The sequence below is a fragment of the Monodon monoceros genome, unplaced genomic scaffold, assembly GCF_005190385.1.
Source record: "Monodon monoceros isolate NGI ecotype Baffin Bay Population unplaced genomic scaffold, NGI_Narwhal_1 Super_Scaffold_7, whole genome shotgun sequence".
NCBI classification, from domain to species: Eukaryota; Metazoa; Chordata; class Mammalia; order Artiodactyla; family Monodontidae; genus Monodon; species Monodon monoceros.
Window position 1 is genome coordinate 107,303,882 of NW_021703784.1, and position 23,279 is coordinate 107,327,160.

The 23,279-nt window shown below is 59.6% G+C and overlaps 2 protein-coding genes across 6 annotated transcripts in view; one reads left to right on the forward strand and one right to left on the reverse strand.

Moving 5' to 3' along the window:
* Positions 1–10: 10 nt before the first annotated feature.
* Positions 11–7,992, forward strand: RNH1 (ribonuclease/angiogenin inhibitor 1). Of its 4 annotated transcripts, none has more exons than XM_029207734.1 (11): positions 152–436; positions 2,307–2,420; positions 2,551–2,656; positions 5,216–5,386; positions 5,640–5,810; positions 6,250–6,420; positions 6,501–6,671; positions 6,764–6,934; positions 7,193–7,363; positions 7,524–7,694; positions 7,785–7,992. In XM_029207734.1, the coding sequence occupies exons 1-11, from the start codon at positions 334–336 to the stop codon at positions 7,870–7,872; spliced, it is 1,608 nt and encodes a 535-aa protein (XP_029063567.1). In that variant the 5' UTR covers positions 152–333; the 3' UTR covers positions 7,873–7,992. The 4 variants fall into 4 exon arrangements, with proteins under 4 accessions (XP_029063568.1, XP_029063567.1, XP_029063566.1 ...); XM_029207736.1 differs by having other exon boundaries at positions 365–1,675; positions 2,307–2,392; XM_029207735.1 differs by lacking the exons at positions 152–436; positions 2,307–2,420 and adding an exon at positions 11–113.
* Positions 7,993–8,222: 230 nt separating this feature from the next.
* PTDSS2 (phosphatidylserine synthase 2) overlaps positions 8,223–23,279 on the reverse strand; it is a 29,407-nt gene continuing 14,350 nt past the window's right edge. The window contains exons 3-12 of one of the 2 annotated variants that reach the window (XM_029207738.1): positions 22,735–22,817; positions 18,404–18,471; positions 12,786–12,920; positions 12,495–12,545; positions 11,619–11,732; positions 11,368–11,486; positions 10,884–10,998; positions 10,666–10,811; positions 10,388–10,573; positions 10,108–10,267 (exon numbers count right to left, since the gene is read on the reverse strand). In XM_029207738.1, coding sequence (XP_029063571.1) covers positions 10,108–10,267; positions 10,388–10,573; positions 10,666–10,811; positions 10,884–10,998; positions 11,368–11,486; positions 11,619–11,732; positions 12,495–12,545; positions 12,786–12,920; positions 18,404–18,471; positions 22,735–22,817 — 1,177 coding nt within the window. Of the gene's footprint in view, positions 10,268–10,387; positions 10,574–10,665; positions 10,999–11,367; positions 11,487–11,618; positions 11,733–12,494; positions 12,546–12,785; positions 12,921–18,403; positions 18,472–22,734; positions 22,818–23,279 lie in introns of both variants that reach the window. The other variant, XM_029207737.1, reaches the window with a different exon arrangement.

Here is a 23,279-nt window from a genome sequence, read left to right on the forward strand (position 1 = left end):
TCTAGGCCCGCCCGGCCCCCACTCTCCAAGGCCCCGCCCCAGGACGTGACCCCACCCCCTGCCCGGGCGGAAGACGCAGCTCTGCTCTCTGGTCTGCGGTGGAGGCCCAGGAGGTGAGGTCCGGGGTCGGGGCAGAGCTGGAGCGGGCCGGCGAGGGGCGCTAGGTGTTTTGGGGGTCCCCCAGCCGCTGACCGCGTGGCGGACGGTCCCCGGACCCGAGAAAGCGCGGGGGCCGGGGGCGCGGGGAGCCCTCTCCGCGCGGCTTCTGAGCGGCCCGCCTCTCCCTGGAGAGGCCGCGGCCCGACCCCGCGCTGACCTCCGAACCCCGGACACATGCGGAGCCTCGGGCGGGCGTGGAGGGCGGCGGCGGCGGCGGGCTGCTCCGCGCGGACCCCGGCGCGCCCCTGCCTTCCGCCACCCCTCGCGCCTCGCAGAGGTAACCAAGCTGCGCCGGTAGCGGGGGGCGGGCCGCGGGCGCCGCTCCAGGGAAGGCCCGGGCCGGACGCTGAGGCGGAGAAGACGCACCTCCTGGCTTCCGGCGCGGTCTTGCGCAGCGGCCTGTCCCCGCACTTGGAAGCATTAATTAGAGGCCGTTGTTGAGATCTTGGACCCGCGACTTGGGGCCTGGGGAGCAGCCCAGCTAGTGGGGGTCCTGATTGCCAGGGAGGCCGTGGGCCGGACATGTGCTTGTTCCTGTCCAGATCAGGCACCGTAACTGGGGGCTTGTGAGGAAGGCTGTACACGCGGCATCTTTGCGGGATGTTAACACTTTTACATGGGTTCTCAAAGGGATCTGTGTCCTCTGGAGGCTAAGACGCCCGCAGGCCAACCAAAGGGATACTCTGGGTCTAGTCAAGTCTGGGGCCTTGGGGGGTGCAGCTGCCGGGTATCAGTTTCCTACTCTGGAGAGGCGAGTCCCCTAATGTCACACTGGATTCTGGGAGGGAGCAGCCGGGGGAGCGGTGTCGGGGCTGGAGATCCTCAGGGGCCCCTCCCCCTGATTCCTCTCCCGCGATGACTGAGGGTTCTGAGTCAGGGTTTGGGTGGCCACACCCTGGGCTGGGGGTGGGTGGCAGGCCTGGTTTTGCTCACGTGCTCTGGCCAGTGGGCTGGGCGGCGTCTCCCTGGGATGGCCCCTCCCTGGGATGGTACGCGAAGTGGCCAGTTACCCGTGCCCTCGCCTTAGTTTCTTAGTAGGCCCCTCTGCTGGGACATGAACACGTGAATCCGAATCTTACCTGATCATTGGCACCAGGGGCCTCCCAGGAGGAATGTACCTAGAGCCTTTGCCTGGGCTGGCCCTCCTCCCTGCTGTGGGCTCGAACCAGCCGGGGGCCGGCAGGGGGCATGCCCTCTTCAGCAAGGCCGGGGCTGTGCCAGGCACGGACACAAACACGAGTGAAGTATTGTTCTCAGGAATCTGGGGGTTTTGGGGAACCGGGAACCTCACATGGGTCTGAGTCATCCTGTCTCCAGAGATCTGGAAAGGCATGGCTTCCAGGCGCGGGTGTTTACTGAACTTCCTGTTGCTCTTGACTGAAAGCCCACTCCCGGGCACCCCCCAGCTCACGGCTGCCGCTGGGTTCCTCTCCTGCTGGCCCCTCCTTCAGGGCCACAGTCGGCACCCGCCCAGGGCTCTGGTTACTCATTTGTTCAGGCGCTGTGTGTGGCCCTGGTGAGGCTTCAGGGCCTGTGACCTCCCATCTCAGACCTGCTGGCCAGAGGCCTCCCTCTTTTCTCAGCCTGCTTGGTGGACTGGCTTCTTTGTGGGCTGGTCCCTGGGCTGAGCCGGGGTTGGGCAGAGGACGTGCCCTGTCCAGAGTCCCAGGCCCAGAAGGGGCTCATGGAAACAGGCGCCCCGGGCGGCCACCCATGAAGGCACCATCCGGAGCGCAGGTCACTGGACCTGGGGTCCCCACCCTGCCTTCTCTGTCCTGGCCAGGGCGCTTGTGGCTGGCACCCCTCAGGAACTGCCGGCTGACCACCTGACAGGGCTGCTTCAGGGCAGTGAGGCCTCAGGTGCTGGCATCCTGGGCGCGTCTGGCTTTGTGGATGCCGGCCAGGTGGGGCTGTGTGCTGCCTTCCTGTTCTCGGAGGGGAGAAGTCACAGATTGGGGCCCCTGCGCCCTCCTGGCTGGGGTCTGCACACTGTCCGGGCCCACAGGCGCCACCTCTCCCCGCCCCCCGCCACCTGTCCTTGCTGGCAAGGCAGAGGCAGGGCTTCGGGCGGTGAGCGCCGGTCTCCCCTTCCTCAGGTGGGAGGTGCCCGGGAGGCTGGGGGGTGAGAGCGGCCTCTGTCCCCGCAGCCACGTCCCCCAGCTCTGCGGTCCGTGGCAGTCTTTGCCCGGGAGCCCTCTCCCATTTCTGCTTCTGGAGGCTGACGTGGATAAAGGTGCTGAAGAAGGGAAACAAAGCAGGCGGTGAGGCTGTGGCTTCTCCTGGAATGTCCCCTGGGGTCCTGTTTGGACGTCTTCCGTCCACTGGATCTCTGGCCTGTCAGACCTTGAGAGTTTGGCTGAAATCTTCTCCTTCTCCCCTGCCTGTGTCTAGGCAGCACCTCGCCTCCCACCATGAAGCTCGACATCCAGTGTGAGCAGCTGAGTGACGCCCGGTGGACAGAGCTCCTGCCTTTGATCCAGCAGTACGAGGTGGTCAGGTAGGACCAGCCGTGCCTGCGTCCCCGGGGTCATCACCCCGCAGGGGGTGAGGGGTGCTCCCAGGTCACTTCACTTACAGAAGCGTGATGTAAATTTTGTATGATTTTCACGTGGCATAAAATGTGACTCCTTTTGTATTTTTTTCCAACCGTTCGAATGTAAACCTATTCTGGCCCAGGCCTGGTGGGCAGAGCAACCTGGCCCAGGGTCTCCTCCGCTCGTCCCCTTCCCCTGGAAATGCAGTCGCCGCAGCCGGCTCGTGTGGGCACTGCCTGTCCTCTGCCCCTGCCGGGCTGCGGGCTGGGAATCCAAGTCCAGGCTGACTTCTGCTGTTGAGGCCCTCAAACCCGCAGGTTCCTCAGGGCTCACGAGCAAGAGATGAGGGCCTGCCTGCTTATCTTTTTTTTTTTGGATTTAAAAATATTTTATTTTTGAATAGGTAAGACATATGGTACAAAATCAAAAAGACACAAAAGGGAATACAGTGAAAAGTCTCACTCCTGTGCCCAGTCCACTCTGTTGCCCTCCGCATCAACTACCCTTGTTTCTAAGAATTTAGCCCCCAGGTATAATTCCGTAGATATAATGTGAAATAACATATGCACAAGAATGTTCATTACAGCATTATTTTTAATAGCAAAAGATAGGAAACAATGGAAATATCCATTAATAGGGGACTGATTAAGTTATGATATATCCGTTCAGTGGAGAAGTATACGGTTATAAAATAGCATGAGACAGCCCTCGACGTGCAAGTATGTATTAAGCAAAAAAAGTGCAGAACAGCACGCACGGCAGGCCATTTGTGTTTCTAATACAAGGAAGCACGTGTATACGCGTGAGTATCTTGGGAAGGGCCAGCAGGAAGGCGAGGGCTGGGAGGAAGAGCAGTGGGAACAGCGTTTAAGAAGGTGCAGTGCCCGAAGGGTACGCTGAGGAATGGTGAGCTCTCCGAAGTACAGCGTGTGCGGCGGAGCGGCAAGGGCGAGGTTAGCAGAGTTCCAATTCTTTTCCCCTCGGTTTTAGACAAATAGCAATATTTGTATAAATATTGTTGTATAACCTTCCTGTTTCCCTTAATCTATTTTGGAAATCTTACCCAGGCATTTAGAGCCACTTTTTTTTCTTATTAGGGCTCCATAGCAATTAATTGCTTCTAACCTTTTGTTATTACAAACAATGCTATAATAACTTCTTACATGTGTCATTTTACTTTTTTTTTTAACATCTTCATTGGAGTATAATTGCTTTACAGTTTCTGCTTTATAACAAAGTGAATCAGTTATACATATACATATGTCCCCATATCTCTTCCCTCTTGCGTCTCCCTCCCTCCCACCCTCCCTATCCCACCCCTCTAGGTGGTCACAAAGCACCGAGCTGATCTCCCTGTGCTCTGCGGCTGCTTCCCACTAGCTATCTGTTTTACGTTTGGTAGTGTATCTATGTCCATGCCACTCTCTCACTTCGTCCCAGCTCACCCTTCCCCCTCCCCGTGTCCTCAAGTCCCTGCTTATCTTTCTTCTTTTGAACTTATTTGAAATAGTTTTATGGAATAGTTTTATGGAAGGTTTATGGAAGAGTCACAAAGACAGTGTAGGGTCCCCCGTGCCCCGTCGCCTGGGGCGCTAGTCAAAGCGAAGAGCCCGACACGGCCGCCTTGACTCACGTCACCGGCTTTTCCGTGCATGTCCTCTCCTGTTCCCGGCTCGTGCGGGACCCTCCACGGCATCATCGCCACGTCTCCACGGCCCCTCCTGTCTGTGATGGTCCCTCCGTCCCTCCTTGTCCTTGGCCGCCTGACTCTGGGGTCCGCTCACTCGGGCTCAGGTGAAAGTGCCTCTGACGTCTTCTCAGGGTTGAGTCACACGTTTTGGCCAGACAACACAGAAATGACGTTGTGTCCTGCCTGGCGTATCGTATCGTGGGAGGTGTTGTCACAGCGGTGCCACGTGGTCACCCCTAATGGTCGCCGTGACCACCTGATGCGGGTGCCTGCCACTTCTCGGGGTGACACGCCTTCAGACTCTGCTCACGTCCTGTTTCTGCTCGGACTTTTTGCCTGTTGATCTTCGCAGCTGTTGGTGGGTTTTTGGCCTGAAGTGTTTCTGGGACTCTGCCTCACTGGGGTTTTTAATTTTTTCATTCCTTCCACATTTATCACTTGTCATTCTCTGAGGAAGAGCTGGCTTTCCTTCCACCTGTATTGACTCAGTGGTTCACTTAATCGGTGGATGTGATCCTGGGTCAGGGCCTGGCACGTTCCACGCTGGCCTCTCCGAGCCTCTTCAGCCGGGCTCTGCCCTCGAGCTGCCGCCTCCAGGTTTGGTTTCTCTCCTGGGGGTGGAGGGGCACTTGTGCCCCCTGACCGTGTCCCGGGGAAGATGCAGAGATACGCGTCCGTATAGGTGCCAGTATCTTAACAGTTTTCACGAGACGATCCACGCGCTTTTTCTCTTTCATTTTAAGATGTGTTGGTTGTGACCCACCTCGTCGAGTTCTTGGCCCAAGAACGGGTCACAACCTGCTGTGTGAAGTGACTGAGTGTCCGTCTGCAGGCTGGACGACTGTGGCCTCACGGAGGTGCGGTGCAAGGACATCGGTTCCGCGCTCCGGGCCAACCCCTCCCTGACGGAGCTCAGCCTCCGCACCAATGAGCTGGGCGACGGCGGCGTGCACCTGGTGCTCCAGGGCCTGCAGAGCCCCACCTGCAAGATCCAGAAGCTCAGGTGAGCCATGCCGGTCACTCCTGGGCTCTGGGCCCTGAGGCACACCTGAGCCCTCTCGCGGCCCCCACCCCGCGTCTCCTCCTGCAAGGCCGGCTGCCTGGCCTCCCCCGTGGGGGTGTGCGTGGTGGGGGTGTGCGTGGTGGCGGCAGTTCTGTGTCCGCCTTGCTTGGGCTCCGGCAGACGGAGGGGTGGCTCGTCTTGCGTGGGAGCCGCAGCCGGCTCGTGGGGCCCGCTGACGGCCACGTGTGTCCAGCCTCCAGAACTGCTGCCTGACGGAGGCCGGCTGCGGGGTCCTGCCCGGCGTGCTGCGCTCCCTGCCCACCCTGCAGGAGCTGCACCTCAGCGACAACCCGCTGGGTGACGCCGGCCTGCAGCTGCTCTGCGAGGGGCTCCTGGACCCGCAGTGCCACCTGGAGAAGCTGCAGTGAGTGTGCCCCCCACCCGGGGCCCCGAGGGGCCCGCGCCCACCCGTCCCCTGGGTTTCGGCTGTCTGCCCTGGGCAAGCCCCCTCCCCAGCTCATCGACTGCAGGGAGCTTCGAGGAGGGGCTCTTCCCTGAGGCTGGGGTTGTGGCCTCTGAAAGCAGCTGGCAGCTGGCCTGTGACCCCAAGTGACGGGGTCAGCCACAGAGGGAGGAAGCCAAGCCGGAAAGCCCCAGCTCGGGCTGGGCGTTTTTCTCCTGGGTCTCTGGGCACCCGCCCCCCGGGGAGATGGCCCCTCGGCCACTGCCGTGCTGTCACCGCCAGGCAGCCGTCCGGTCTCCGCAGGCCTCACGGCTGGGGTGGGAAAGGAGACCCAGACAGGTGCCCCCTGGGCCAAGCCGCATTCCTGCGGCCGAGGGGCTGACTGCCCGCCCGCCCCCAGTCTGGAGTACTGCAACCTGACGGCCGCGGCCTGTGAGCCCCTGGCCGCGGTGCTCAGGGCCACACGGGACCTGAAGGAGCTCGTGGTGAGCAATAATGACATGGGCGAGGCTGGCATCCGGGAGCTGTGCCAGGGCCTGGCGGACTCCGCCTGCCAGTTGGAGACACTCAAGTAAGCTCCGGGCTGGGGCTGGGGGGCAGGGCGGGGGCTGGGGGGGGCGCCCCAGCTCCTAGCGCCTCTCGTGCCCCCAGGCTGGAGAACTGCGGCCTCACGCCGGCCAACTGTAAGGACCTGTGTGGGATCGTGGCCTCCCAGGCCTCGCTGAACGAGCTGGACCTGGGCAGCAACCCGCTGGGCGACGCAGGCATCGCGGAGCTGTGCCCTGGGCTGCTGAGCCCCGGCTCCCAGCTCAAGACCCTCTGGTGAGCTGGCCTCCGGCTGGGCAGACAAAAACTTGGGGGCGGCAGGACGCGTTGGGAGCCTCTCTGTGCTGACGGGGGACTCACCTCTGTAGGCTCTGGGAGTGTGACATCACCGCCAGTGGCTGCAGAGACCTCTGCCGCATCCTCCAGGCCAAAGAGACCCTGAAGGAGCTGAGTCTGGCGGGCAACAGTCTGGGTGACGAGAGCGCCCGGCTGCTGTGCGACAGCCTGCTGCAGCCGGGCTGCCAGCTGGAGTCCCTGTGGTGAGGGGGCCGCGTGGCACCAGGGGATGGGAGGGCCCATGCAGAGGATCCTGGGTGGCCCGGGGGGGCCAGTGCCCGGGGCTGGCGAGGTGCAGGTGCCCTCGGGGGGCGGGAGGGGGTGTGCCGAGGTGGAGCCACTGAAGACGGGCAGAGACTCGGTGGGGGGGTGGGGCGCTGGCGTTCAGATCCCCAGGGCCCTCCCGGGGCACCCCAGTGGCGTGGGCCGCAGTGGCCCCAGTCCCCGTCTGCCGCCCGCAGGGTGAAGTCCTGCAACCTCACGGCCGCCTGCTGCCACCACTTCGGCTCGATGCTGACCCAGAACAAGCGTCTCCTGGAGCTGCAGCTGAGCAGCAACCAGCTGGGCGACTCGGGCGTCCAGGCCCTGGGCCAGGCCCTGGGCCAGCCCGGCACCACACTGAGGGTGCTCTGGTGAGCCTGCTGGGGGGCGCCCCGTCCGCCCGGGCTGAGGGTGGGGACAGCTAAGACTCAAACCCGCCCCCTCGCGCTCCATGATCAGGGCCTGGGCCCTGGTTGCACAGCCACCTGGGGGCGCACCCTCCGCCTGACCTCGGCCCTGCCCTCCGCCCAGGCTGGGGGACTGTGACGTGACAGACGGCGCCTGTGGAGGCCTGGCCTCGCTCCTGCTGACCAATCGCAGCCTGCGCGAGCTGGACCTGAGCAACAACGGCCTGGGTGACCCCGGCGTCCTGCAGCTGCTGGGCAGCCTGGAGCAGTCCGGCTGCGCCCTGGAGCAGCTGGTGTGAGTGGCCCTGGGGTGCGGGGGGCAGGCGAGGCACCCGGGACGGGGTGGGGGGGTGTTGCTGCTACCTCACCCCCTCCCTCCCTGCAGCCTGTACGACATCTACTGGACGGAGGTGGTGGAGGAGCGCCTGCGGGCCCTGGAGGGGAGCAAGCCTGGCCTGCGGATCATCTCCTGACGCCCCTCCCCGGACGGCCCTCCTACCACGAGGAGTCCTGGCTTTAACCGAGAGAAGAGCTTAAATCAGCTCATTTTTGGGAGAGCATTTTAGGCACTTTATTAAAACGCTTTTCTGGCAGGAGGGGTCTTTGTCTGTCCTCGTGGTCCCCACGAGGCTCTGGTGTCAAGGGGGTGATGTTTTCACGAGCACCACAGACGTAGCAGCCTTAGGCAAGTCAAGTCGGGGGTCCGGGCCTGGTGGCGGCTGCGCCCAGCGGGGTCCTCCGTGGGGGTCCGGTCTGAGCTCCCCAGGTGCTGGCGGGGTCCTGCTCCTTGCGGCCTCGGAGGCCACCCCGTCCTACAGGCCTTCCCTGCCTCAGGTCTGTGAGGACGGCATCCTGCCTGCACTAAGGGGCACCAGAACGTGGCCCCTGGCCTCGGGGCCTGGCTCACCTTGGCCAGCAGCGTTGGTCGTTCGCTGGCAGCGTGCTCGGACCTCCTGTGTGTGGGCCGGAAAGCCCGGCTGGGAGCTGCTCCCAGGGCCTGGCCGAGCCTGCCGACAGCTGGCTCCCGAGTGCTCTCCTGGTGGAGGCTGGAGCCCTGTGGACGTAAGGGCAGGGTCCGCTCCGTCTCACTGGCCTCGTCTGGCCGTGGGCGGACAGCGTAGGGGTGACCTGTCCTGAGCAGCACGATCAAGGTGTGACACGGCAGCTTTCAGAGGGTCGGCGCCTGGCAGTAACTTCCTGCCATCACGACGAAGCCCTGAAGGTACCCAGGGCCCCCAGAAGAGAGCAGGATTTGTGGAGGACTGGGGGGACCCACCCAGGTCTGGGCGGGAGACGCTCCAGGGGAACCTGCACCCACCGTGGGCCAGAAACCACTCCTGGGGGCCACGCCTGGGACCAGTGAGCAACACGGGCCTCCAGCCCTGCAGGGAGAGCACAGGCCACAGGAATGAGGTAATCTGGGACCAGAGCGACTGGACCCTGTGGCGCCGAGAACCCCGGGCGGAGGTGGGCAGACAGGACGCTTGGTGTCTCCGCAGTGTTGGGGCAGGCGTCGGCCCTAAACCCAGATCAAAGGTGACACTCGGACAGCAGCAGGTGGGGTGGGGCACACTGAGGCCCCGGGTCACACCCCTGACGTGAGGAAGCCCACGGAAGCCAAGAGGCTGAGAAACTCAGCTCAACGGCACAACGCAAGAGCAGAGGGTGGGGCGGGGGCACAGGCACACCGCTGTCCGTCCTCACAACCGCCGCCCTAGGTTTGAAATTCTCCCTAGAAATAGTTACGGGAAAATAAACTAAGGAAACAAGTCCACCACCAAGACCCTGGCGCTCTGAGAGGCCCTGCCCTTGGGAAGGTCGGGAGTGTCACCCTTGCCCGGAAATCAGGGCGCTTCCCTTCGCCGGTGCGTGTGAAGCCTGAAGACAGTGTGCCATCACCCACACCCCGCCCAGAACTAGCTCCCTGGGACCGGCCCAAGGGGCGGATGCAGCAGGAGGCGCCAGGGGGGCCGGCGACCCTCGTGCCCGCTGGTCGTCTGCCAGGACAGGTGTCCAGCCCGAGTGGCTCCCAGCTGCCCTCTGGGCCGCACAGGATAGGGCGGGGGCGAGGGGCAGCGAGGAGCTGCGGAGCTGCAGGCTGTCACCGTGGCTTTTATTTGTTCTGTTTGCTCGTGGGGGTGACCTCAACCCTGGGCCACAGAGACCCTCCCTCACGACCCGCCCTCCTGACGGCGGGCACCAGGCCTTGGAGTCTCTGACTCGATGTGCGGGCAGCCCTGTCCACGCACCCTCCAGGTTGGAGGGTCAGATGGAGGCTCCTGAGGAAGCGGATCTGCCCTTTCCCAGCCACGCCAGGGCGTCCCTGGACGACTGTCCTTCACACGTGCCGCCAGAAGGTCGTGGGGGACCGGTGGGGCCCAGGGAGCGGAGAGGGGCACCGAGACGCTGCTGCCTGGGCTGGGCCGTCTGGGCACCAAGGCTCGGGGTGGCCAAGGCAGCGGGCTGACTGCGCAGAAGGGGGACCAGCCGGCCCAGGGCAAGCCCCAGAGCCTCAGGAGCACACGTGCACACACACACGCACCCACACGTGTGCACACACCACACACACACGCGCGCCCCACCCCACCGTGCACGCGGGAGAAAAGGGAGATAGAACCTTGAGGGCTGAGGCCTGGTGGAAGGCTCCTGGCGGGAATCGCAGAGGGTGGAGGGCGCCGGGCCTGGGCTCTGCAGGCCCAGCCGCAGCGTCAGTGCGGTGCTGGCACCCCCTCCCTCTCGGCCTCCTCGGGCCCCGAGGGGTCGTCGGGCCCTGGTGGGCGCCCGTCCACGCTGCCGTCCGCCCTGCCCTGGTCGTCCCTGCCCTGCTGCTTCTGCCGCCGTGTCTCCTTGTACCTCAGGGTGATGTCCCTGGGGACAGCGGGGGCTGCGTCACCACCGGCTGGCCCACGGAGGTCCCTGGATGCTGCCCCGCAGGGGAGCTCAGAGCCTGGGGTGGGCAGGCAGGACCACCGGGGCCACGGCGCTCACCGCAGGAAGAAGCGCCAGACGGTCCAGGTGAGGGCGAGCACGGAGCCGAGCGTCCAGCACTGGGCGATGTAGAAGGGCAGGGACAGCGTGAGCGTGTGCGGGTCGTACTTCACCACGATGAGCAGCTCCGTGACGGTGATGGCTGCCACCAGCCAGGCCTGCTGGCCCAGCTTCTTGTGGAGCTTCCTGCAGAGGGAGGTGGGTGCAAGGGTGAGGCTCGAGAGCGCCCCGACCCCGCGCCCCCCGCTCCACGGCCCAGGCCCCACCCTGGCCCTCACGGGTCGTCCATGAAGTCATAGATCTCCCGCATGGCCACGCCGCCCACGTTGACGAAGAAGACTAGCCGCAGGAGGACCAGGTAGTGCTCGGGGGGCATCCACAGCACAAACTTCAGGTAGAAGGTGTTCAGCTCTGCCAACAGAAACTGGGGGCAGAGGAGGGTGGAGGGCGCCCGGGGCGGGGAGGGCAGGGGCGTGCAGGAGGCCACAGGCCTTACCACCAGGATGATGCCGCACACGGCCAGCCAGCGGCGCAGGCTGGAGGCCGGCTTCCACTCGAAGCGGACCCAGCTGTAGGGCGTGAACTGGAAGACGATCCTCTTCATCTTGCCCCTGGAACCGCGGCCCGTCAGCCCAGGGCAATGCCCACCGGGCACACTCGCCCCCGGCCCGCGCCACCCACCCCCCGGCCCCCCAGGTCTTTTCCTGGACTGTTTCTCTACTTCTTCACAGAGGGAGGCGGCTGGGAAGGGGCGATCCCGAGAAGGGCCAGCAGGGAGTAAGAGGAGCCGGCTGGATGGGGACGGGCTGACGTCCTGGCCGCCACGAGGGCAGCACCCAGGGTCACATCCTCCGTAGAGTTTACAGAGGCAAGATCCTCGCCTGTAGCACCTCACGAAAGGACCTCGCGGTGGGGGGGGGCCTGCAGGCCCCACACTGGGGTCAAGGCCTGTGCGGAGCAGGGCTGCTCTCTAGACGTACTTGTAGGTCGGAATGTTCCAGAGGCCCTGCCACTTGTACGTCTTTAGGGACAGCCACTCGAGAGTCTTCATGCCGCAGTAGATGCCCAGCCCGTTGCAGACGAGCACGTCCATGATCCACTGGGGGCGGGAGCCAGGTGGGAGGGAGGTGGGTGCCACAGGTCCCCAGGTCGAATGGCCCTGGCTGAGGGGACCCCGTGCCGCCCGCCGCCCCCCGTTGTGGCCGGCCGGGACGCAGAGGGCGGCGCTTACGTGGTCCCACCAGCACTCGCTGAAGTTGGGCAGCTGATGCTCCAGGCTGTATTCCAGGAACTCAAACATCACGCTCACGATTGTGCACATCCACCAGTCACGGATCATCAGGGTCTGCGGGCCGCCAGGACGTCAGCCCCCAGGGCGGGATCCCCCAGGGACAGCCCGCCCCTACCCTCACCCCACTGCCCTCAGGTGGGGCGCGGCGGCAGGGCAGCTGTGGCTCCAGCCGCCCCAAGTTAAGACTTTGAGGGCTCCCCTGGTGGTGCAGTGGTTAAGAATCCGCCTACCAATGCAGGGGACACGGGTCCGATCCCTGGTCCGGGAAGATCCCACATGCTGCGGAGCAACTAAGCCCGTGCGCCACAGCTACTGAGCCTGTGCTCTAGAGCCCGCGAGCCACAACTACTGAAGCCCGCGTGCCTAGAGCCTGTGCTCCACAACAAGAGAAGCCACCGCAACAAGAAGCCCGCGCACCGCAACGAAGAGCAGCCCCCGCTCGCCACAACTAGAGGAAGCCCGCGTGCAGCAACGAAGACCCAACGCAGCCAAAAATAAATAAATTAAATAAATAAATTTATTAAAAAAAAAAAAAGACTTTGAGGCAACTTGCAGGTATGTCGACGACTCGTGTGTCCAGGCCTGAGGGTGCCCAGGGCTGGGTGGGACGGGGGCCGGGGGCCCCCCGTGGGTCTCTCCCCTTTGCTCTCCAGCGGCCACCGCAACGCCCAGGACACGCGAGGTTGGGTCAGGCCCCCCAGCTCGGCAGCCCGCCTGTCCTGCACCGCGGCCGCAACCCACCGCACGGCTGGAAAATGGCCCAGAGTTCAGGGCGGCTCCGAAACCAGGTACCCCGCCCAACGAGGAGGTGCCTACCTTCAGGTACCAGCCGATGAAGTGTGCGGGCACAAAGCCGTCCAGCTTGTCCTGTGGGGCACAGAGGCAGGCCTTGCACTCGGTCCACCATCGTGAGCTGGGAAGGGGCCCCGCCGCAGCCAGAGGCATCCCCGCATGTGGGCGGCATGGCCCCTGGTACCCTCATCCCATCCAGTCCAGAGTGACTCGGGTCCCAGAAGCATCCATGCCTGGGGCAGCGCCGAGCTTCACGCGTGGGAGGTGGTGGGGCCCCCATGTCATGAGGCCGGCCGTCCCCCTCCGGGCACCTACCCAGACGTTGTGGAAGGGGTCGGTCTTGTTGTCGGCATCATAGATGAGGCAGTTTCCCCCGTAGTCCCTCTCCGGCAGCGGGACCCCCAACCTGGGGTCAACGTACTTCAGAAACTGGCGGCCGTCCTGGACGGTCTGCAAGGGCGGCGGCATGTCAGTGGGGCAGGGTTTGCGGTGCGCAGACAGCACCCACCAACCGTGAGGGGAAGCACTGTCTCGGCATCGCCCTCACTTCAGCCGGGCAGAGTGGGGATGTGCCAAGTCCGAGGATGTCCTCACGCCCCCATGGGACCCCAGGACAAGACCACGTGGCGTCGCAGGGGCACCTCCCGTGGGAGGGTGCTCAGATCACCAGTCTCCCCACCTCTCCTTCCTACGTCTGGTTCAGGGTCCAGACCCCACACCGAGGAAGAGCACAGTGGGACACACTTCTCCAGGCGGGGTGCCCTGACAGCCTCTCCCAGACGCCAGCGTTAGCCAAACAGCCCTCCAGCCTCGGCACAAAGTGGGCTTTTGGGGGCTCACCCTGGCAGAAGAGGACCACCCCCATTCCTCCCTCCAGGCCCCCGCTGGCTGCCAGCTGGGGCCTCTGGTCCACAGGAGGCACCCTGGGACACCCGTCATCAGGACCCTGTCCCCTCGCTCCTGCCCCGAGTACCAGCGAAAGGGCACAGCGGGGAAGAGGCTCTAGGCTGGGATGACGAGACGCGGTCCGTGTTGTGTGTGGACAGATGACACTCAGACCTGCATCTTGTCACATGACTGAGGTGACACCACGAACAACTGAACCCTACCCCCCACGTGTGCCCTGGTCACACGGGATCTGAGGGCGACACCGCTGTGTTCCTGAGTCAGGATGGCCCCACGGGCTCTGCTCCGGAGCCAGGTCAGTAGGGGCTCAGATCCCTGGACACTCAACCCTCAGAGAAGCGAAAAACAGCACTGTAACAAGTCTCTGTCTCAGGGCATCTGAGGGCTGACGTGACCCAAGGAAGTCAGCTCCAGTCCCAGCTGAGAGCTTGTCACCCAAGCCCAGAGGGCCAGACCATGAACCTCCACTCCAGCAAAGGCCAGGGAGGCCGACTGACCCCTCGTGACATGGCTCTGGGAGAGGACAGCAGCCTGGGCATGGGGGCCTCCCAGAACCGGCCATTTATAAGTCTGCAGACTCACTGGTCAGGACCCACAGGGCTCCGCGCGGCTGGCCGAGAGAGCCCACATCTTGGTTCCTAAGAGCATTCATTCTCCAATAAAGGAACCAGGCTCCCTGGAGAAATGGCAGATTCCAAGATGGGCTTGGAATGTCTTCTAGCACCAGAAAGGAGGGAGGTGCTCAGAAACCCAAAACAAAACACCAAGAACCCACGCAGGTGGGGTATGGGAAAGCTCCCAACAGCCAAGGCTGGAACAGTTTGAGCAACAAATCAAGTACTGAATTGTAACCCAAAGTATAACGTAGATACCTACCCACGAGTCTGCGCTGATTTAAGAAATGACCGAACACATTAGTGAGTCAGAGAGAAGAGACAAACCTCCCACACAGAAGCTTTCCCATCGGATTATGGAGCTGCTCTCCACGCACTCCGCAGGGGGCCTCCCTCCCGAGGGCGAGGCGTGGAGGTGACCCCACAGACACACCTCTGCCAGGGGGTCGGGGTCAGCACCGACGGTCAGAATCATGTGTCAAATCACGACAGAAACACCAGACAAACCCCCAGCAACCCTGATACCAAAATCAGAAAAAGACATTCCAGGCAAACTACAGACAGTGTCTCTTATGAATATGGATGCAACAATCCTCAACAGAATACTAGCAAAGTGAATCCAGCAGTATATACAAAAGGCCACACACCGCGACCAAGTGGGCTTTATCCCAGGAATGCTAAGCTGGTTCAAAATGAGAAAATGAATCAACACAAAACATGTTAATAAAGGGAAAAAACCACATGATCATCTCATTTCATGCAGAAAAGCATCCAACCAACAAAATCTAATACCCTCTCATGAAAAAAACACTCAACAAATTAGGAAGAGTGGAACTTCCTCCATTGACAAGGGGCATCTGGTGAGGGCTGAGGGCTCCCCGCTAAGAAGTGGGGGACAGTGTGAGGCCAGGGACGGACAGACACTCAGGTTGGAAAGGAAGAAGCGAACTCCCCCTATTCCTGCACAGAGACCCCCTCAGGAACCCCCCGAACAGCAGCAGAGCTGTGGGAACGAGTGAGCAGGCACAGAGGACCCAGACCGACAGAGCAAGCAGGCTGCGTGTCCAGACGCCAGCGACCAGCAGACCAACACGAAATCAAGACGGTCCCACTCAGGACAGCATGAGAAAGAGTGAGATACTCAGGAATACACTTAACAAAGGAAGTGCAAAACATATACTCCGAAAACCACGAAACGCTGCTGAGAGGAATGAAAGACCCACGTAAGGGGAGGGTCCTGTGCTGCAGAGGAGGGGAAACCTGAGAGAAAGTGTGGGTTTTAGTTAATAATGACTAATTGTAACAAATGCGTCCTATTAGTGTAAGATGTTCATAACAGGAGACCCTGGGTGAAGAAACTCTCTGCACTAACTTCACAATCCTGTAAATGTGTCTTAAAATAAAAAGTTTATTTTAAATAAATAAAACAAAACATGAACCATTTAAAAAAATCAACCAGAACAAAAGCTGGTCTCCCAAAAAGACATACAAACATCCAACAAGCACATGAGAAGATAGGGAAATGCAAATCAAAACCACATCAGGGGCTCCCCTGGTGGCGCAGTGGTTAGGAATCCGCCTGCCAATGCGGGGGACACAGGTTTGAGCCCTGGTCCGGGAGGATCCCACATGCTGCGGAGCAACTAAGCCCATGCGCCACAACTACTGAGCCTGCGCTCTAGAGCCCGCGAGCCACAACTACTGAGCCCACGTGCCACAGATACTGAGCCTGTGCACCTACAGCCCGTGCTCCGCAGCAAGAGAAGCCATGGCAATGAGAAGCCCGCGCACCGCAATGAAGAGTAGCCCCTGCTCGCCACAACCAGAGAAAGCCTGTGCGCAGCAACAAAGACCCAACGCAGCCAAAAGTAAATAAATAAATTTATTAAAAAAAAAAAAGAAGGAAAACCACGAGATATTTTACCACTTCACCACCCCACCCCCCCCCAAAAAAAGGAAAATAACAAGTGTTGGTGAGAATGTGGAGAAACTGGAAGCCTGTGCACTGCTGGAGGGGCTGTAAAATGAGCACAGCCGCTGTGGAGAATAGTCTGGCAGCTCCTCTAAAGGTTAAACAGAGTTACTCAGCAACCCCACTTGTAGGCATGTCCTCAAAGGAATGGAAAGCAGGGACTGGAACAGATACTCGCACACCCACGTTCACAGTCACCAAAAGGTGGAGGCAACCCAAGTGTCCATCCATTTGAGTGGATACACAAAATGTGGTTTAAACACACAATGGAACATTACTCAGCCTTAAAAAGGAAGGAACTTGTGACACAGGCTACACAGGGTGAACCTTGAGGACATCACACTCAGTGAAATAATCCAGTCACAGAAGGACTAATCCTGTCTGATTCCACTCCCTAGGGGTCCCTGGAGGAGTCACATCCACAGAGACAGAAAAGTAGACGGTGGGGCCCAGGGCTGGGGGAGGGGAGGGGAGTGAGCGTTCATGGGGACAGAGCGTCCCTTCGGGAAGACGGAACGTTCTGGGGATGAAGGTGGGGAAGGTAACACGACCATGTGAATGTGCTTCGTGCCCCGCCCTGTGCGCCTAGAGATGGCTGAGACGGTAAATTTTATGTTATGTTTTTTACTGTAGTTAAAAAATACTTTTAATTAAATACACTGCAATAAAACCAAAAAAATTGCACAGTATTCTACATACACATGTGTGCGTGCACACATGCATGTAAAACTGAACTGTGACAAACTCTGTGGAGTGCATTGATATCAATTTCCTGGTTTGATACTGTCTTTTATATATATATATATTTTTAAAATTAAAGTATAGTTGACTTACAATATTATGCTAGTTTCAGGTACACATACTGTCCTACATTTGTGCAAAATATTGAGGACCTGGGTGAAGGAACACAGGACCTACCTGTACAATTTGTTCACAACTTCCTGTGAATCTACAATCGTTCCAAAACAAAATGTAAAAAGAAACTCAACATGAATAAGCAATCTCAGTGTAAAATATAAAAGCAGGTAGGTTTTAAAAGGAAGTATAGGAGAAAATCTTAATAAATTGGTGTTGGACAAAGAAGTCTTAGATATGACATCAAAAACACAAAAAGAAAAGACATAAGGACCGCCACTGCTAAAGAACGAAGGCCCAGCACATCCAGCAAAGGACCTTGTAACCAGGACTATATAAAAAGCTGTCATAACTCAACACTACAAAAACAAACCACCCGATTTTTAAAAAGGGCAAAAAATAAACACTTCACCGAGGAGGATGTTTGTTTCATGGCTCATATATGCAGGAGAGGTTGGTCAACATCGTCAGCCACTCTAGAAATGCAATGAAATCCATGAGACGCCGGCTAAAATACAAGATCCTGGTGATGGCAAGTACTGCCAAGGATGAGAGAGGGTGCTGGCGCGACACAGCTGCCCTGGTTGTGAGACACCTAACCTATGACGCAGGAGTCCCTCCACAGAGTGTTCACCCTCAAGAAATGAAAGCTCAGGTCCACACAAGAGCCTGTACCTGAGGCTCAGAGCAGCTCCACGCACATCTGCCCCAAACCAGACACAACCCCAGTGAATGGACAGATGGCGGTCCCTCCACCAGGAACCCCATCCACGACAAAGAGGACCGGCTGTAGGTGCGCACGGCTTGGTTGAGTTTCAGAGGCAGTGAAGGCCACGCTCTGCACAACTCCACTCACACAAGACTTTCTACAAGACAAATGGCGGTGACGCAGGGACAGATGGCGGCTGCGAGGCCAGTGCGAGGCCAGGGCCACGGAGGTGGCACCCGAGGGGGCCTGGGGCTCTGTGCCTAACTGTGGTGTCCACACAAACACAAACAGGTGTTACAGCTCCCAGCCCTGCACGCCTACCCGAAATGCAAACCTTCCCACGCGATGATCAATCACTCAGCTATCGCTGACTGTTCTGAGATTGTGAATACCGAAGACCGCCCTCAAAGGCGAGCTCGGTAAGTCCAGCAGAACAGGAGCGTTAGTCAGACAGATGTTAGCGGCAACAAATCCTGATCCAAGGTTTACGGAGGAGCTAAGCTTCCAACCTCCACCCCAACCCCCTTGCAGAACGTGTGACAGAGGGAGAAAAGCACATGAAGCCACAGCCGGTCACCCGCAAAACCAGAAGCGAGGCCCCCTGCGAGGGGCTCAGCCCTGCTCAGATCTGGAGCGCCCGCCAGGCGTCCACGTCTGAACCCATCGTCCCCCGGCCACGCGGCAGCTGCGCCCAGAGGTCCAGGCCCGCTGAGAACGGAGACCCTGCCGCAGGCGATGGCTGGCGCCTTCCCACCCCTACAGCCCCTGCCCCCTTCGGGTGGGGTCCAGCCTCCTACCAGAGCCCTGGGGGCCGATACGCAGAGCGTTCTGTGCCACCTCCACTTTCACAGTTCACCCAACCAAGAGACCCGCTTACCTGGAAGAGTATAAAGATGAGCACCAGCTCGTAGACCACACTGACGCAGAGCCAAAACCTCCAGTAGGCTGTACAGACACGGAGAACACAGCGGCATCAGGGGGCGCCGCCCTGCGGCCCGCGGCCCCGCCCCACACAGCTCCCGCGCAAGGCCTCTGCTCGGGGCCCTCAGGTCCCTGGGAGAGACTTCAGAAGCAAGCTCTAACTCAGGGCTGAGCACAGTTTCTCTCTGACTGTTCTTCCTTCCTTCTCTTCCATTCCCGTCCCTAATCTTTCCCGCAGCATAGAAGGCCCGCAAACCACCAGATTCGAGCAGTGACAGCAAACATCCTTGTCTTGTGTTTCCTAGGGATGCTTCTAACCTCCATCATTAAGTAAGTTTGCAGGGTTTTGGTGGATACCTTTCGTCACGCTAAGAGAACCTTTTCATTCCAGTATGTTGTGTTTCTATCATGAACGAGTACAAAACTTTATTCTTCTGCATTTACGAGGATCAATTTGTTTCTTCAGTGTTAATGTGATGAATGAAATTAACACATTTCCCAAATTAAACCATCTCTGAATTCCTGGGATGACGACTTGTTTTAGGAAACTGTCTTAAGTTTCAATCAGCACTTCTGTCCCTCCGGTGACTACACTTGGCGGTTCTATATTATATACTTTAAAGTTGCTGAGAGAGTTGATCTTAGATGTTCTCACCACACACACACACACACACACAAAAAAAAAGTTGAGATTACATGAGATGACAGAGGGGTTAACTAACCATACTGGAGTATGCAATAGACATGTATCAAATCATCACACGGTACACCTTAAACTTATGTTACGTGTCAATCCTATCTCAATAAAGCTGGAAAAAAGAACGAACGTGTCCCTCAGAACCCCTTTCACTGGCCGGGACTCCTCTCTCTCACCATCTGCTTTCCATACTCTCAAGTCCCTGGGGGATGAGATAACAGGAAGGGGAAGGTCTAGAACTGTCCTAAAAGCCAACGGTAACTTCTATCTTCCAAGAATCTTCAGAATCCTGTTTAATAAATGCCTAAGGGGACTTCCCTGGTGGCGCAGTGGTAAAGAATCTGCCTGCCAATGCAGGGGACATGGGTTCGATCCCTGGTCCGGGAAGATCCCACGTGTCACGGAGCAACTAAGCCCGTGCGCCACAGCTACTGAGGCTGCGCTCTAGAGCCCGCGAACCACAACTACTGAAGCCCGCCTGCCCCAGAGCCCATGTGCCACAAATACTGAGCCCACGTGCTGCAACTACTGAAGCCCGCGGACCACAACTACTGAAGCCTGCGCGCCTAGAGCCCATGCTCCGCAACGAGAAGCCCGCGCGCCACAACGAAGAGTAGCCCCCGCTCGCCGCAACTAGAGAAAGCCCGTGCGCAGCAACGAAGACCCAACGCAGCTAAAAAACAAATAAATAAATAATAAAATAAATAAATAATAAGATATCTGCTTACCCTATGCTTATGTCTGTAAAGAAAAAATAAACCACCAGCCTACTTTTAAAAGCTAATTCACCTTGAATTAAAAAAATAAGCCGTGCTCACAAACTGGAGACACAAGGTTTGGCCACGGCTATTCCACAGCTATTCCAGGTCATCTGTGACAGCACCACGTGCTCTCCCGCCCCCGCTTCAGCGGGGACCCAGGGGACAGGCAGCCGGGCAGGTGAGTGGCAGGGGTGCGGGGCCTGTTGTGCCAGAAGAGGGTGAGAACTGCACACACGCCAGGCTCCGGGGCCAGCCCGGCACCCTCAGGCCTTGGGCCTAACCCGCTTGCCGGGGGAAAAACCGCCCCGGACACTGACGAGGATCCAGCCTCGCACGGGCAGGAAATACAAACGTGGCTGAGTTCTTGGGAAGGTGGGCTAACGTGTTCCGAGACAACGGACGTAAACAGCCGAGGTGACAGGCTTATTCTTCGTGCCCTTGAAGACAGGAAAAACCTGGAAAATTCTCCCTGGTTCGAGACTGCAGCAGCAGGTCGAGGGCTGTGGAGCAGGGACTTGGGGCGGCCGAGTGTGGCTGCCCAGCTGCGGGGACGGCCACCTCCTCCCATGAAGGCTGCGCTGTCCCTGCCCCGACCACCCCCACTCTGCTCAGACTCCCCACCACTAGCACCCCGTAGAGCCCACCAGGACCCAGGCCTGCCCCCCCCCAAGTGGCCAGCGGGTCCTCGCCCCTCCCCACGGCCAGGGTCCCCACACGGCTCTCCGCCAGCCACCCCGGAGGCTCCTGATCACGGGCTGCCCTGCTCCCAGACCCGCACTCGTATCTTCTTCCCGAGCAGCAACTCTGGCCACCTCAGCAGCACCTGCAACGTCCTCGTCTACTCCAGCTTCTGCAGGGAGCCGCTCACGAGGGCAAGGGGGCCTCTTTAGTGGCAGCCCCAGCTGGAGCTGCAGCCAACTCGTTTCCAAATAAAGCAACGCCCCACACAGGTCGGTTGTCTGCTCCCCCAGTGGCTACCTGAGCCGGGCCCAGAGGAGGGAGGGAGGCACGCAGAGACCCCAGGGCGCCTCCTTTGTGGAGTCCGTTCCTGCCAGTATGCACACGTGACCTGATTTGAGAGGCTGAGGACCTCCTGCCAACTACCAGGTGAACAAGCCACCTGGACGGTGCTCTGGGGCAGGTCCCCCCGTGAACTAAGCCGAGACTGGCAGAGAAACAGGGTGTGCGCACAGCAACCAAATTCAGGAAAGGCAGAGCCTCGCTCAGAACGTCGGCTCGGAAACTGCGGCACTGCCCGCTCCAGAGGGGCAGCCGGCCTGACACTCACACCGCTCAGAGCCGCAGATGGAGCTTTCCTGAAGCTGAAGCCCCGGGATGATGCGGGCAGGGCCTTGTCTGTCCTGCTCGCGGCTCGTCCAGTGCCGGGTGCCCACGAGAACTTCGCTGCGCCCCCACCCACCGACAGCCTCTGGGGAGCTTCTGGCGGCTCCTGTTCTCCCTTCCAAGTCTGTCGGACGAGCACTGAACACACCTGGTTTCTCACTGTGACTCTGGTGGTTCTGACACTTCAGCTCACTTTTCCGTTGCTCTGGTTAAGAGTCCACGCCCTTCTGAGGCAAGACTGGACGGGCCCACACCAGTGGAGACGGTGGAGAAGGTCCTGCAGCCCCTCTCCAACCCCCAGTGGGGGCCGTGCCCTTCGGCTCAGGAAGCTCACGCTGCCCCGGGGGCAGGGACCATACAGGCTTCACCCAGCACCAACGTCCCCACCAGGCATTGAAGGGGCAGAGCCTCCGGGGGCCTCGCTCACAACCCCCGGCTCGCTGGCCCCTGAGCAGATACGCCCCTTCTAGGGGGCAACTGGGTAGCACCCATCAGGAGCCCCAAATGCTCATGCCCTTCATCTGCTACGCCCCCTGGACCTTTGGTCCCATGGATAATCAGACAGGTACACAAAAGTGTACATGTGGAAATTCACTACAGCCTGGTTTATTGCCACGAAATTGGAAACCCCCAAGTATACAATCATACAGGACTGGTTAAGTAAACTGTAGTACATTCAAATGATGACAACAAATGATGATAAACAAGGAGCCATCAAAAATCCAGTTCTCAAATGAAAAATTAACAAGGATATGCATGTGTTAAGCCTGAGGTGAATACTGCATGATACAAAACCACACATACGGTATGATGCCAACTTCTTGTTTTTACACCTGTGTACGTATACACGCATACACACTCATTAAATCTTAACGGTGGTTATTTTCCTTATTTTAAATATTTAAAAATACTTTATTTAAAAATACTTTATGTATTTTCCAAATTTTCTACGATAAATACACACCCTTAATGAGATAGAAACTCGTTACTAAATTGAGACCCTTCAGGAAAACTCACCACCCCTGCCCCGGAGCCGGCCCCTCGGAGAGGCTGGAGCCCGGACAGGCTGGAGCCCCTCCAGCTGTGAGGGGATGTCCCAGGGGTTGCCAGAAGGCCCCACGACTCCGGGGTGGGGGGTGGCTGTGGATGGCGCCCTGTGAGCCTCCCAACAGCGGGGGGGGGGGGGGGCACAACCACCAGCTCGAGGCCACGCCAAGAGCACTGGACGGCCCCGGGCGCCTCCGCCTGCAGGGAGACCCCTCTGACTAGCACAGAGAGGGCAGGGACGGGGGAGGAGCGGGGGCGGGGGCGGGTCCCCGGGGGCTAGCGCCCAAAGAGGAGGGGCTTCGAGGTGGCGGTGAAGCCGGCCAGCCGGGAGGGGCCCCAGGGGGGACGGGACACCCACACGCAGCAGCACAGACACAGAGTGACCCTCAGAACAGCACGGCCACACGGGCACACACGGAGAAAGAAACGGCAAGTTACCTGGATGAGGTCTGGAAAATGGCCCGTCTTTAGCTTGTGTGACTCCAAAACATAAGAAAACCAAAATACTGGCCACAATACCTCTGCAAATAAAGAACAAACAGCCCTCAGTGTGCGGAAGCGCCAAGCTCCGGGTCGGCTCCTCCCCGGTGGGAGGTGGGAGGTGGGAGGGACCCCCGGGCGCCCACCACAGGGATGGCCCCTGACCCCCGGTTAGGGCAGAGCCGAGGCTCGGCCGCAGAGAGGCTAGCGGCCCAGCACTGCCGCCCTGGCCCCAGAGGCAGCACCAACCCGGGGAGAAGGCCCTGCCACTGGGCTGTGTCATGTGTACCGTCAAGAGCCACGTCACTAAGACGTGTGGCACATTAAAAACACACAAACAAAAAGCCCCTAAAATTCCATACAGGATGATCCAGAGCTCACTAAAGCCCTAAGATGGAAAGGTATTATTAGGATCAAATGGCCTCCCACTCCAACAAGGCTGGGGCCCCGCTAGTAGCTCTTTCGTCCTGTGGGGCCACCGTATCCAGTCCCAGCAGGAACCC